This window comes from Anopheles maculipalpis, chromosome X (genome assembly GCF_943734695.1).
Source record: "Anopheles maculipalpis chromosome X, idAnoMacuDA_375_x, whole genome shotgun sequence".
NCBI lineage: Eukaryota > Metazoa > Arthropoda > Insecta > Diptera > Culicidae > Anopheles > Anopheles maculipalpis.
In genome coordinates, this window is record NC_064870.1 from 20401773 (window position 1) to 20417170 (window position 15398).

A 15398-nucleotide genomic window follows, 5' to 3' on the forward strand; every position below is an offset into this window, starting at 1 on the left:
TGAGACGAATGTGTCGTGAAACGTCAACCACTCTTCGAAGTTTCCTCCGAACTCTGGTAGAGTTATCGTTGGAAGCTTCACTCTGGAAGAAGAAGACTGAACAGCAGCGGCAACTGGCATCACGGTAACAGGCTTGGTCTCCATGGGCTGCATGCTCTGTAGCTGCGACTTAGCATACAAGTACAGCTCCTCCGTATTCGCTCTGATACGTTGATTCGTGGACGTCCCTTCCTCAGAAGAGTCCAAATCTTCGATGTCATTTTGGACGCTCTCGAAAGATTCCCAAATCTTTTCGAGCCGCTCTAATCGTGTAGCGACTTGATTCTCATATTCTACAGAATAGCCTTTAATAAAGTCACACACGCGCTGTATGGAATCCAAATATTGCTTCCGTCTGAGCTCCTTGCAGCGCAATTTGTCTGGTTTCGACATGTTCGATCAGGAAACTCACGTACACAAACACTAAGGTCCCGAGTACAGCAACACTCACACAATAACACCACACGCTAATGCTGCGCAAGCGGTTTTACCAAAAACCGAAGGATTTACCAAAATCCTGGTCACTACGCACCAATGTTGAGTCCCGTGACTGTCGAACCACCCTACGTTGTGATATATTTAATTTGAGTTCAATAATCAGTCACTTTTTCTAACTTTTGTTAAGCAGATATTAGCGTGCGCTTTATTCTAACGTTTGACATCGACTAACCTGGACTGACAAGAGTCCGGTCGTGTCACCGCTCACACCAACACACTCTCTAACTCTCCCATCTACCCATACAAACATACGGACACGAACAACGACAATTTCTTATGAATCGTAATACATAGGCCATAACACGTTTTGTCCTTTGAAAACTGCTGTACTTGCACAGGGGGAACACGTCGGTCCTCACAGCGGTTGTGACCGTTACTTCTTTTAGCTCTGGCAGGCTATCATCGGGAATATATTCAATCGTCTCTAGCTCATATTCAGCTTTTTGGAGATATTCAGGACCGTGCCACCATAGATCGTTGTTCATTAGGGATTCAACAAGCTGACCTCTGGACACGATGTCAGCGGGATTGTTTTGGGAACGGACGTATTCCCAGGAACATTCCTTCGTACTTTCTTGGATGATGGCAATACGGTTTCTTACAAATACTTGCAGCTGATGGAGTGGTTTCTTAATCCAGGCTAATACAATTGTGCTATCACACCATAACACATTTTTTCGGAACGGTAGATCAATTGCAGGTAACACCTTCTGCACGAGCCGAGTAAGTAAGAGGGCTGCACACAACTCCTTTCTCGGGATGGAAAGGTCGTATAACGGCGCAAGCTTCGATTTGCTGGTGAGTAGTTGAAGCTTGGCGGAGTTGTCTGGGAATATACTTCTCACATAGATGCAGGCGCCATAAGCAGTATACGAGGCATCAGAAAATCCATGCAGCTCGTACTCAAAGGCTCCATCAAACGTGACGCATCTAGGGATAGAAAAGTATCTCAAATGATTAAACGATGTTCGTAATACTTGCCACTCTCGATGTGTTGCTTCGTCGACCGGCTCGTCCCAGCTGATTTTGAGTTTCCACAATCGTTGCGTCAGAAGCTTGGCTAGTACCAGAGCGGGTGATACTAATCCAAGAGGGTCAAACATCTTGGCTATGGCAGCATACAGCATTCTCTTGGTGACATGATGCTTCACAGGATCAGTTGGCGTTGGCGGGCTGGTAGGATGCATTACGGATAGTGTGTCTGCATTCGGATCCCAAGACACACCTAGCACCGTGATGGTCTCATTGATGGCTCTTTCAGCATTCTGGATCTTCTTTTCACGGTCTGCTTCGGGAATTTGTTCGAGAAACTCGGTTGAGTTGGAACACCACTTGTGGATCGGAAAGCCACCTCGCAGAAGGAGTTGTTTCAGTTCTTGCTGCGCTTCGATTGCAGCTTCCACTGATGATGCCCCGGAAAGTACATCGTCCATGTACGTTTCTTCTTTCACTATTCGGGACGCTGAAGGAAAGGCACCACCATCTTCTTCTACAAGTTGTACCAAACATCTTGTAGCCAGGTATGGCGCGGAAGCTGTGCCATAGGTAACAGTGCACAGTTCAAGAACTCGCATGGGATGCGCCGGGTCACTTCGCCAAAAAATTCGCAGGAATCGTTGGTCATCTTCGGCATGGCGTATTTGGCGATACATCTTACTAATGTCGGCAGAAAAGGCAATCCTGAATTTCCTGAAGCGCAGTACGATAGAGACCAGGTCGTTCTGTACAACAGGACCAACATGAAGTACATCGTTCAACGACAGTTGGGATGGTGACGGCTTAGCACTGGCGTCAAACACGACGCGGCATTTGGTACTGGAACTCGATGGACGGAGAACTGCGTGGTGCAGCATATAGTAGACTTGGCGGTTTGGAGGATCATTTTCCTCACGCCCTTCTCGGCAGTGTTCTAAAGCTTCATATTCTTCAAGGAACGTTTTATACTGCTCTTGTAGCTCAGTGTTGCTGATCAGTCTCTTCTCCTGCATCAGAAACCGTTTTAAGGAGAGTGCTCGACTGTCGGCTAGTTGATCCAAGCTTTCGTTGAAGGGTAGTCTGACTATAAATCTGCCGGTTTCGTCTCGTTGGTAGGTAGATATGAAATGTGCTTCACAATCTAGCTCCTCCTTGGAAAGCTTAGAGGCGCTTGGAACTTCCTCAACTTGCCAGAACCTTTGCATCATTTCTTCGACATCTTCTACCGATGCATGACAGGATCGCTGAGAGGAAACGTGTTCCTGTGGATCTTCAACGGTTCCTGACACAATCCATCCGAAATGTGTCTCTCGTAGCATCGGCATATTGGCTGCAAGTTCAAGTTGGTTCGGCCTCAGGATATCAAAGAACAACTCGGCTCCGATCAACATATCTACCTTTTGCGGCTTGAAGAACATTCGGTCTGCTAGCATGGTTCCGATGGGTAACAGCGAAAGGTCGATGTTCACGTTGGATGTTGGAATGGTACCGGTCACTTTAGGGGTTATCAAACACTCGAGATTCACTTCGTAGCAGGAGACACGTGATCTTATTTTCAACTCCACTTTATCACGGGCTAGTGTGCGTAGCGCGTTAATACCCGTAATCGGAACGTTAGCTGGTTTCACAGGAAGTTGAAGACGATGAGCTAGCTCTTCGGTCACAAAATTGACTTGTGAGCCAGTATCCAACAGAACGCGGCAGAGATGCGGCATATTCCACTTACCATACACATTCACGACAGCAGTGAGCAACAACACAGTCTTGGAAGTTTGGGCGACGTTCGATGAGCATGTAAAGGGCACAGGTTGCTCTGCGATGGTAGGGTTATTCATGGTTCTATTTGGGCGGGACTGTGATGCCATATTCGGTTGCACGTTTACACTGGATGTCGTAGGATGGGTTGTGTTCTCATACGGGAATTGAGTTTCGCTATGGAGTAACGTATGGTGTTTACGATGGCATTTGCGACAGGATTTGTCGGACGGACAATCACGAATACGATGGCCTTTTCGCAAGCAGTTGAAGCACAAACCAGTGGCTCGGACTCGTTCATTTCGTTGGGTAGGATTCAGGTTGGTTAAAATCGAGCATTGAACGTTCTTATAGTTTCCATGGCAAATCTCACATTGACCAGAAACGGTTGCAGCAAAAACATGGTTCTTTGTTGTTGGGTTCTTAATCAGATTTTCTCTGACATTTGTGCTTGCAACAGGGTTCTTACATCTTTCTAACACGGACACACGATCTTTCAAAAAGGACATGGTCTTTTCATAGCCGGGTTGTTCATTCTTGGCGACACTACCTTCCCAAAGTTTCTTCGTTTCAGGATGAAGAGCTTGAGCGATGAGATACACAATCACTGCACGGGAAAGTCCGGTAAACTCTTCTCCAAGGTATTTCAAGTTCTCGATATGGCTGTCTATCTCTTCCACTAGTGAGCGTAGTTCTTCGTAGTTTTCGTGCTGCTGTTTCTTTAGGTTTAACAGACCATGGATGTGAATATCAACTAAACGTCTTTTGTTTTCGTATCGATCGGTTAGAAGCTGCCATGCACATTCGTAATTTCCTTCGTTGATTGATCTTTCGTCGATCACTTTTGCCGCTTCACCGCACAATGCTTTCTCCAGGTGATACAGCTTCATGCGTGAACTATCGTTTGATTTATCGACAACGTCCTTGAAGATGGTCTTGAAACGTTCTCATTCTTCATATTTTCCACTGAACGAAGGAATCGGTCTAGGGAGCGGTGCATGGACTACAATGGGCGGAACGGCGTTGCTGGAAAACCCTGCAAGCGTTGGTTTCTTTTCTAGTAGGATTTCCTCAATACATTCTAATTCCAACAAGACCTTTTCGTGGATGGATCGGAATTCACGGAATCTTAGTTCATGCTTGGCACGCTCACTCACACTAACACGTTTTACCAACTCACCATAGTGCTTGTCGAATTCATCATACGATGCATCTATTTTTCTGCGGAACACTTTGCACTTCACTGACGATACCGTGGTCTTTTCGGCTTTGCTCTGCGAAAGCACATGGTTTATGCGTGACAATTCCTGGAACGCCAAGTCACACATGTATGCGCTGCATTCTACCACCGGTGATACTTTCACAGTAACATTATTTTCTACGCTGGATTCTTCACTTGGAGGGACAATCACGGAAGGTTCCACTTGTATGACGCGGGAGGAAAGAGGTGTGCTGGACATGCTAGGAGCGGCGCGTTGGAGGCGGGCTACACGCGTCGCACGGGGTGTACGCGGTGCGCGGAGGATTTGCAACTTGGGTGGCATCGTGCAAATAATCTTTTTCACAGGATCTTGGAAAATCACGAGCTAACACAAGGATTCAGGAATCGACGGGATGACGCAATCGGGAAGCAGCGTCACAATTCACAAGCCGGAAGATGGCGGATTCTCTGGTTCAACACTTTCACGATTCAATAATATGACGCAATCGGATTGAAGCGTCTTTATTCACAGGGCCGGAGGATAGCGGATTCACTATTTCAAGTATAATTTCACAATTCACACTTCACGGTGCCGGTAGATGGTGGATACACAGTTTATACACTTTATAAAGCCGGAGGATGGCGAGTCACAGTAGAACACTTCATAGAGCCGGAGGATGGCGGTCTTCAGTAGAACACTTCATAGAGCCAGAGGATGGCAGGTCACAGTAGAACACTTCATAGAGCCGGAGGTTGGCGGTCTTCACTACTTCAATCCGGTTCGAACGGACCAAATTTATGTTCGAACCAAAATCATTTAGACAAAATATAAAGTTGGTTTACTTTTGTGGACTATATTTTCTTTCTTTTGCTCTGTCGGTACACACGTGTTCACTGCGACGCTTCGGAAATCACACTCCATCTTTTCTCTCTACTCTTCTACTAACACCACTTCGCTATGTGGCAACGGGAGCGGAATGATTCCGTTCCGGTGGGGATGACATGTTCTTTTGTGGATTTGAAATATCCGTTGCGGACGGAACAAATCCGAAGAAAAATTCAGGGTGAAGCAGCTAACGTTTTAGATTCGAATTGTGTTACATCAGTCTGGAACGTAATTAAAAGAACTCTTCTCCTTTATTATAAGGACAAAAGAGATCTTAAAACTCTGGACTACGAATTGTCATTAATTAAAAAGCTACCGTCTGAATCACTCAGCTGTTATTTCAGCCGAGTAAATGATTTACAAACGGCAATAGTAATGCAAATTCAGTCAGATCCAAAATACGTTTCCAATCATGAAGCACATATAAATTATTTTAGAGAAAAAGCTTTGGACAGCTTTATCCGAGGCTTAGAAAAACCGTTAAGCTTCTTGTTAAAAAATTACAACCCGAATAGTCTGAGTTCCGCTTATAATTTCTGTTTAGAATTTTACAATATGGACATGAGATCTGCTCCATTCCATGATAAACCTAATAATTGCATTCCTAAACCAAGAGATTTACAAATTCCGCAAAATCACCGTAACATAATTCGGCAACCATTGAATAGAAATATTTTTTATCCCCAAAATACATAAACCTCAACCGATGTATCAACAAAGAAACGTGGTTCCTTATACCAATCACCAATTTTCCCCCAGATATATGAATCCACAGGGTAACATGTTTCAACATCGCCGTCCTCAGAATAATAACAATATACAACAAGCTAAAAATAGGCCAGTTCCCATGGAGGTTGACCCTTCAATACAGACACATCACCGTCAAAACTTTAATGCAAAACGCCCACGAGCATCTTCCTCACATGGAAATGCACATGTCATGGATGGACCACCTGTAGGAAATACTACTGTTTTTAATGACCCTCTGGAGTATATCAATGGTTCTCAATCATTACAGGAAACATATTTTATACCAAATGAAAAATATTTAAAATCCAATAAGGAAATTTCACAAGATCAAGGGGTTGGTAAAAATTTAGAAATCACCAATAACCAAAACCAAAACATTTATTACGGAAGTAATTTTTTACAGTGGAACGCAAATTGGTGAGTTCGTTTCTCCCATTCATTAATTTGCCAGCAACCCAGGGAGAGTTTCCATTTTTGATTGACACAGGAGCTAATATTAACATTATCTCAACGAAATTAGCTACAAGATATAGAGGCAATCGTCCTTATACAATAACTGCAAAAAATATTAATTCCGTTAGCGGAAAATTAATGTTTCAACTGCCATAGATATCCAATTTTTTGCCCCAAAATGCACGATTTTCATCCCTTTTTTGCTGGAATCATAGGTACCAATAGTTTAAAAAACCTTCACACTAATATATGCTTCAAAACAGATTTAATAGAAGCTACCGCTGATAATGGCACGTCCTTTACAATACCTGTGAAAAAGTATGAAAACGGACAAGGAAGTGACCATTTGACAGATTTTCGTATCGATCATTTAGATAACGATACAAAAGAAAAATTGCTCAAAGTTCTCCGTAAAAACAACTCAGTTTTTTACGAACCTAATTCAAGACTAACTTGTGCAACAAATGTAAAATACTCCATAAACACCATTGATGAAATTCCAGTGCATCAACGAGTATACCCTTATACTGCGACTTATGTAGAAGAAGTAAACCAACAAATCAAAAAATTCTAGAAAGGATGGTATAATTAGACCATCAAGATCAGCTTGGACTTCTCCTGCATGGATAGTTCCAAAGAAACCTGATGCTTCAGGAAAGAAAAGGTTTAGAATGGTAATAGACTATCGGAAACTAAACCATAAGCGATAGGTATCCGATGCCAGAAATTTCATATGTGTTACATCAACTGCGTGGTCAACAATATTTTTCGAATCTCGATCTTGCTTCCGGATTTCATCAAATTCAGATGAGCTCACAAGACATTGAAAAAACTGCCTTTTCAGTGAATAACGGTAAATACGAATTTACAAGAATGCCGTTTGATTTGAAAATGCACCTGCAATTTTTCTACGTATATTTTATTTTTGTATATTTTATTCGATATACTACGTGAACACATAGGTCGAATATGTTACATATACATGGACGATGTAATATTGTTCGGTAAAACACTTGAAGAGCATTTGAGTAACTTAGATATAGTTTTGTGTACATTGAATGCCTCTAACTTGAAGGTTCAATTAGACAAATCCGAATTTCTTCATAAGGAAATCGAATTTTTAGGACATATAATCTCTAATGAAGGATTAAAACCGAACATGAACAAAATAGAAGCCATTAAAAATTTTCCTCAACCGAACACAATAAAGAAATTAAGATCGTTTTTAGGGCTGATGAGCTATTATAGGAGGTTTATTACAGACTTCGCAAGAATAGAAAAACCTCTAACCAATATTTTACGAGGAGATAAAAATATAGCATCTACGAAGAAATTATCATTATCATCAGAACAAGTAAAATGTTTCGAAAAAATGAAGAACATTTTATCTTCTTCTGACATTTTAATTTATCCCGACTACAACAAACCCTTTGTGTTGACTACCGACGCCTCCAATTATGCCATAGGTGCGGTATTGTCCCAGGGCGAAATAGGGCAGGATAAACCAATACATTTTGCTTCTCGTTCTTTAAGCAAAACTGAAGAAGCTTATTCTGCGTCAGAGAAAGAAATGTTAGCCATTATATGGGCATTGAAAACTTTTCGGAATTATCTTTATGGTAACAAGTTTAAGATCTTGACTGATCATCAACCGCTTACATTTACCCTTTCCGAAAAAAATACAAATGCAAAGCTTAAGAGATGGAAGTCCTATCTTGAGGAGCATGACTACGAAATAGAATATAAACCAGGAAAAACAAACCTTGTGGCAGATCCCCTTAGCAGATTGTGTTGTCCAATAACAGCAACGCAACATTTGGCTGATGATAGTGAGCCACTATTCATACCCTCTACAGAAGGACCACTAAATGCATTTCGTCATCAGGTCATAATAAAAGAAGGTATACCAGGTATAGACATAGAATACCCCTTTCCAAACTTCAAAAGGATTATAATTTCTATAGACGACGTTAGAGACGAGAACCTATTTTATATTTTAAAAACTCATTTCGATCCGTCTAAATTGAATGGATTGTATACTAATGAGTCACTAATTAGTAAAATACAAGAAACCTATAAAAATCACTATGGACGACAAAATATTTTAAAAATACGTTTCACTCGAACAATTTTAGAGGACATTGAATCTCCTTTAGATCAAATGAACAAAATTAGTAAGGAACATAACAGAGCACATAGGGGATGCGAAGAAAACAAGGCACAAATTCTGAAACGATATTATTTTCCCAAAATGTCTGCTCAAAAAAAAAATTTCATACAGACTTGTCTCATTTGCAATGAATGCAAATATGATAGAAAACCAATATCGCCACCTATGCAAAACACCCGTTTGCCAAGTGCACCATTTGAAATTTTACACATCGACATTCTTTTCTTGGAAAAATATTACTTTTTAACCTGCATAGATAAATTTTCTAAATATGCACAAGTAGTAAATATTGACTCAAGAGCTATTGTTGACGTTTTACCAGCATTGAAGGAAGTAGTTCTCAAACATAAACCACCCGACAATATTGTCATAGACGGAGAAAAATCTTTTAATTGAAGGGAAATTACACAATTTTTTTAAGTACATATAATATTAAACCATGTTTAACAGCTACTGGAAGAAGTGAAATGAATGGTACAGTTGAAAGATTCCAATCTACCCTTCTTGAAATATATCGTATCACAAAATCTGAACACCCTTACAAATCGGTTTTAGATTTAGTTACGATATCAGTTCATAAATACAATAATACAATTCATTCTTGTACTACCTTCACTCCATTTGAATTTAACTCCCACCGATAACACACCTGAAATCTTAAGTAAAGTTCAAGCCAAACTGAAGATAAAGCAAGATAAGGATATTCAATATTTCAACAGAAAAGCAAAGGCTAAAAACATAACTAAGGAATCTGCAGCATACATGAAAACAAAACGAAGGCTCAAACAAGCAAAACCATTTAGAAAGATTGAAATAGAGAAGGTTAATAGATCAACTGTTCTAACAAAGAAAGGAAAGAAGATCCATATGAGTGATTTAAAGATTAAACCTTCATAGCTTTTAACATTTATACTATATTAACATTTTAACATCAACTATATTCTCACAGGTGCCTACGTTACAGCTGTAGCCAGAACATTACGATTTCTAACTTGGATTAAATACCAATATTGGCATTTTACAGGGGAGAAGCAAGAGTAGCACATGACAAAAACTATTATATCTATCATTTCAACGTATCCAGCATACAACGCGAAATCAAGTTCCTACAAATTGAATTCAGATCTCTTGAAAAAAATGAATTTTAAACTTTAATTGAACAGGAATTTACGAATGCATATGAAATGGTAAAAAATACATTACCTATTCATAGAACTAAAAGATGGGACTCAATCGGAACAGTTTGGAAATTCATAGCTGGAAGTCCAGATGCCAATGATTTACGATTGATCAATTCTACGCTAAACGAATTAATAATTAACAACAATGCTCAAGTAAAAATAAATGAAGATCTTACACTTCAGGTAACAGATACATTGAAACAAATCAAAGACGTACTTAGGCTTTCACGTGATTCTACGATGGAATTTTTCTCTCTTAACATTCTCTTTAATTTGAAATACTTATCTGAAAAATTAGGTTTAGTAACTGAAAGCATTGCTTTGGCAAAACTGGGTATAACAAACCCTCGTATTTTAAATAGGAATGAAATAGATTTGCTAGTTAGCGACATTAAAAATCAAAATTTTCTATGATTCAAAAGAACTACAAGAAGACAACGGTAAATGCGTCCCAGCTCTTCTTCGAGGACAACAAGCAACGTGTGACTTCATAACAAACCCTGCAAAAATGGAAATGATTCACCTTGATATGACTCATATTTTGATTAATTCAGCAATAGAATTTACAATCAAAACTACATGTGGTCTTACGAAGAGAAACTTCACATGCTCCTTTCTTTTGTCATACGAATTATGTGACATCTTCCTGAATGGAGAAGAGATCTCTAGCAACAAGACAGACTGTATGGATCACCGATTAATCTTCCTATCTACGGTATAAACGTCACGTCACAGAACAACGTCCTGAATCTCACCCTTGAACATCTTCACACAATGCACACTGAACTCAGAAACGAGATGCATCAAATTTGACTGGAATCCAATAGCTTTACTTGGACTGGATGGTCTATAACCGGTATAGTAAGCACATCAATAATGTTGACAATCGCTGTTTTGGTATTCTTCATTATCAGGAAAAGAAAAAGAACGATCATAAACATCTACGAACAGCCAAGACCCAGAACTGTGTCAATTGAAACCCGAGAACAGCAGTCGAACACCGCAAATTTTAAACCACGAACAATCATGGAAGTTTTTCGTGCGGAGCCTCAAATTTAAGGGGAGAGAAGTTAACAATCAGCATTTTTCAGTGTTGTTAACCGACGTCAGAAACGCCCCAACAACAGCAACGTCGTTCAGCAAGCAGTGTGGGTCAATAACGTAGACACCGACTGCAAAATCAGCAATAACCGAATACCTTTCCTTTCCCCGTCCAATTCCCATCAAACGAATGTAACTGAATAATGAATAAAACTCACTCCGATTTTGACCACAGAGAGAACTAGACTTGTTACTTCGTCAGTGTCCGATCCTCAAAAGTTTTTAACTCACGCTGTGCTAAGACTGCAGTGCGCCGCAAAGTAGAACTTTACTCAACAGTAGAAGGCTTGAGAAATGCAGTTTATGAGAGAACAAAAAATATATCACATTTGACATTTATCACTCCAGTAGTTATTTATCACTTCAGTCAAAAAGCTAACTTTTCTCCCAGATTCTTTTAAACATTCCTGAATTCATTCAGCAGTGCAACCAGCGAAGGTGAACTCATGCCGAAAGTATAAGTTTGAAGTAATAATTTTGTTATACAGTCCTTAACAGAGCTATACGAAAATAAAAACTAGAAGAGATAGCTGTAAATAATGTTCTAGTAAATTTCAATAAATTATAAAATGTTTTTTATCCGTTTTTCTGTGCTTATAATTTTATAAGCACATTGATTATAATTCCTAGTAATGCGGCGGTCTGATGGTCGAGGTGACTGTGGCACCGGCCTTCACACGGCAGGATCCTGGCTCAAATCCCATCTGTACCGTCTCTGCGTAGTGAGGATTGACTATTCAATAACATGGTACCAATAAGTCTAGTAAGCCATATGATGTTCGGCATGACTAGGAGGTCGTTAAGCCAAGAAGAAAAAGAAGTAATGCAAAATTCCTACACATAACATTACTATACGAACACATACGGAAAATATTTTCTCGTCTAAAGTGATGATTTTAAAAATTGATCTAAAAATATAAGTTACTAAACTTGAGGCAAGCCTTTTTAACATAACAATAGTCTTAAACAATTTTATTCATTATTTTTACAGGGAAGCTACGTTTTTTTTTTCATATGTTGGTGTATAGTGATTTCTCATGTGCTTTTGCATTTTTTCATGACATAGGGGTTCTTTTTTGATAACCTTTTTAGTGTGTCCCACAAAGGTATACATTTGTTTTTGTGGTATTTGTTCAGCACATGCGTATACCCGCACCGGCTAGAAGCAGCGCATAAAGGAGACAAGTTCAATTTCCCAATAATTGTTTACCCGATGCAAGCGACGAATATTCGCTTCGGTAAATACGCCAGCATGCAAAGCAGCAACAGCAACACCATATCACCATTTCTCCGAACATACACCATAGAAACGCATAATGTGTCCAGCGTAGAATTGTGCGCATCCGGACTGCACGCGCAGGTAATGCTTTTTTACCGTGCACGAACTGCGCTTAAAGCAAAGAGCGAAAGTTCTAGCAGTGCTATGCTACGGGACAGGATGGAAAGAGAAAGAAGGCAACATAATGCGAGGAAATGGAAATTTTGGCTATTTATACTTCGGCAATCGATTTGCGCATCATCAGTCGAATTAGAATTGTGATATGAGCAACATCATCGACACAAGTTTTATCAGCCCAGCAGCAAACCCGTGACGCAGAAATCGTAAATACAAGCAGTCCATTGATCCAGAAGCCTTACAGTTTGACGTCGGCCCTGCAGCCTACCAGCACTTCACCAGACCCTGAAGCAAGTGATAGTGAAAAGTGTAAATAAATGCTTTCATATTTGGAATAGTTTAAATAGCAAAAATAAAAAATAGTTCTACAGTTTATATCAGACTCATCAATCTTTTAACAAAATTACACAACGTAGAGTTAGGACGTTATATTACTTTTAGAAAATATGTTGGGTATATTTGTAATACGTCTCTATCGTGAGCTGATCAGATATTGCCGAAGAAGATCGAAAAATTGTTTGATTCAATTAGTGTGCGCATTAGCTCGAAATAATTTTTGAGCTTTGGCTCGTGATCGTAAACAACTATTGCTTGTGAAGTTGGTTTGTTCTGTTTGCAAGTTGAGCCTCAAGTCTGGAACGTTGTTTTTAGTGGAAGTCTTCAAGTTTGACGACTTGTTGAGCCTCAAACTGGTTGAAGTTATCGTATACTTCACAGCTGGGTTCCCTCTTATGCAACAATATGTGTCGCAATTTTGTTCGAAGTTTTGAAAAAGTGAAACATGAGCTGTAAAATACTTTATTTCGGATAAAAAAAACTTGTACCCAAGGTCTCACACTATAGCGAAAAGCCTGTTATGTGACGTCAAAAATGCTAGATTTCACTGGTATTGTTTGATCGTACGTGTTTGCGAGCTCTTGTTGCAGATTCCATTAATTGTTCATGGTGAAGGATCTGTTTAGAATTTGCACTATGAAAATAAATAGTTTAAAGCTTGTGAACATTTAAAATATATCGTAAACTTCCGTGATAATATTACCGAAGACCTACGATACACGCGTGATAATTCGTCTATTGTTTTGTTTAGTAAGAAGATGATTGCGATGCTCCCATTTGTTACCGTAGAAGGGATGAAATAAGAAGTTTGGTTTTTCAAAAGATTTAATCTTTTTCAACTTAGTAAATTGGACTGGCTTAGGCGTTTTGTTCGTTGACTTCAGAGACTTTTCAGAATATTGTCGTGGTATTGAATCAACAGCAAGACAAAGAGCGGACTTTAAAGTGAAAGACCCTATTTCTAAGAGATATTCAAGAACGTACACAAAATATAAGACTACTTCTACTTTCTACTAGGAAACAACAAATGGTAGGTATCTTTCAATGGAAATTTGATTTGATTTAATTTAAACATCCTTTCAAATATACAAAAACTTTAGATTTTTCAGAAACAATGGCACATAAAAAAACTGCGCTGCGTTATATGTAAAGAGAAATTAACAATATCGAATAAATCATCTTTTAATTTCAAACGTCATCTGAGAAACAAACACCCTACACTGGATACAAAAAGAATAACGACTACATCCACATCATCGATAAAAAGCCTTCAACAACAAATATCTGCCTGGAGAACACTTCCACTACATCACAAATATCAACCCAACAATCTATTGAGCATTACGTAGCTGTAACAAAATCATTAAGATCAGCTAGAAAAAAAGTTATAGACGAAAAACTTCTAAATGTTATTTGTAGTCATGCTCTGCCTTTTCACCTGGTAGAGGCAGACGATGTGAAAGATTTATTTAAAGAGCTCTGTCAAAATTATTCGCTTCCATCACGAAAAACTCTTAGCAACACTTTATTAAATATTCGTTATGAAAAACTATTAGAGACTGTTAAAATTCAACTTTGTAATTCTAAGGGAATATGTTTAACCTCTGACGGTGGGACTAATCCTCAAAATGAAAGTTTCTTCGCAGTCACTGTACATTTTGTTAATAGTGAGTCCAAATTAATAACCTATATGCTGGCTTGTGAAGAATTTCCCCATAAACATACATCTGAAAATATTGCGGAATGGCTAGAAAAAATTATGAAACAATTTCAAATTTCTGAAAAAGTAATATGTGTTGTAACCGATAACGCACCAAACATGAAAAAAGCCGTTAGTTTAACTGGTATTCAACATATTTCATGTTTTGCTCACAGTCTGAATTTAATAGTTCAACATTCTATAAACAATTCTATACACTTAACAGTAGCTGCAGTAAAACGGATAGTAAAATATTTTTAGAAAAGTGCCCAAGCATTCGTAAAGCTTCGGGAATTTCAAGAGCTTTTAAATCACGTGCAACAAAAACTTATTTTAGACGTCCCAACTAGGTGGAATTCGACATTTTATATGTTGGAGCGTTTCTCTATAAACAAAGATCCAATCGTTTCATCATTAGCTGTGTTGAATTTTGGAAACACTCTTAATGAACATGATTGGATAATTATGAGTGAAGCATCAAGTGTTTTAAATTTCTTCGATTTAGTAACAAAAGAATTATCTGCTGAAAAGATTGTGACCTTATCAAAGGTAAAAGTGATCACAAGCTTGATGATAAAAAAATTAAATTCTCATTCACAGATTACTACATGTTGTAAAGAAACGAAAACATTAATTAAATGCCTCCTTGATGGAATTCAGCAGAGGTTCAGTTACGTGGATTCACAAATAGTTCAGCTTGCAACAGTTTTAGATCCAAGATTTAAACACAAAGACACACTATTGAATCAGTGACACTGAATTTAACCAATGCTGCACACTTATACTTGAGAAAATGAATGCCATAAACGCTATTGATAATGAATCACAAAATCAACAACCACAGGAAAACACTGAGAGATCAAATAATGATAAAAATAGTATATGGATTGATTTGGATTCAGAGCAAGATCAATCGCAAGTCGTGCTACATTCTAGAAGTGAAGTCCAAAAAGAGTTA

General features: G+C 38.9%; 2 protein-coding genes and 1 pseudogene across 2 annotated transcripts in view; 1 reads left to right on the plus strand and 2 right to left on the minus strand.

The window, feature by feature from the left end:
- LOC126559692 (surfeit locus protein 4 homolog) overlaps positions 1–15398 on the minus strand; it is a 464744-nt gene that overhangs the window by 319314 nt on the left and 130032 nt on the right. The window lies entirely within an intron of this gene.
- LOC126564582 (uncharacterized) lies at positions 1453–4157 on the minus strand. The gene is made up of 3 exons (XM_050221663.1): positions 3737–4157; positions 1515–3088; positions 1453–1467 (listed from the first exon to the last, which is right to left on the minus strand). The coding sequence occupies exons 1-3, from the start codon at positions 4155–4157 to the stop codon at positions 1453–1455; spliced, it is 2010 nt and encodes a 669-aa protein (XP_050077620.1).
- On the plus strand, positions 5068–10967 carry LOC126564592 (uncharacterized; annotated as a pseudogene).

Coding starts and splice junctions, on each gene's coding strand:
- LOC126564582 (XM_050221663.1), bottom strand. CDS start 4,157: ATGAAGCTGTATCACCTGGAGAAAGCATTGTGCGGTGAAGCGGCAAAA. Junction 3,089..3,736: donor TGTGTCCGTGTTAGAAAGAT/GTAAGAACCCTG, acceptor TACGCACACTAG/CCCGTGATAAAGTGGAGTTG.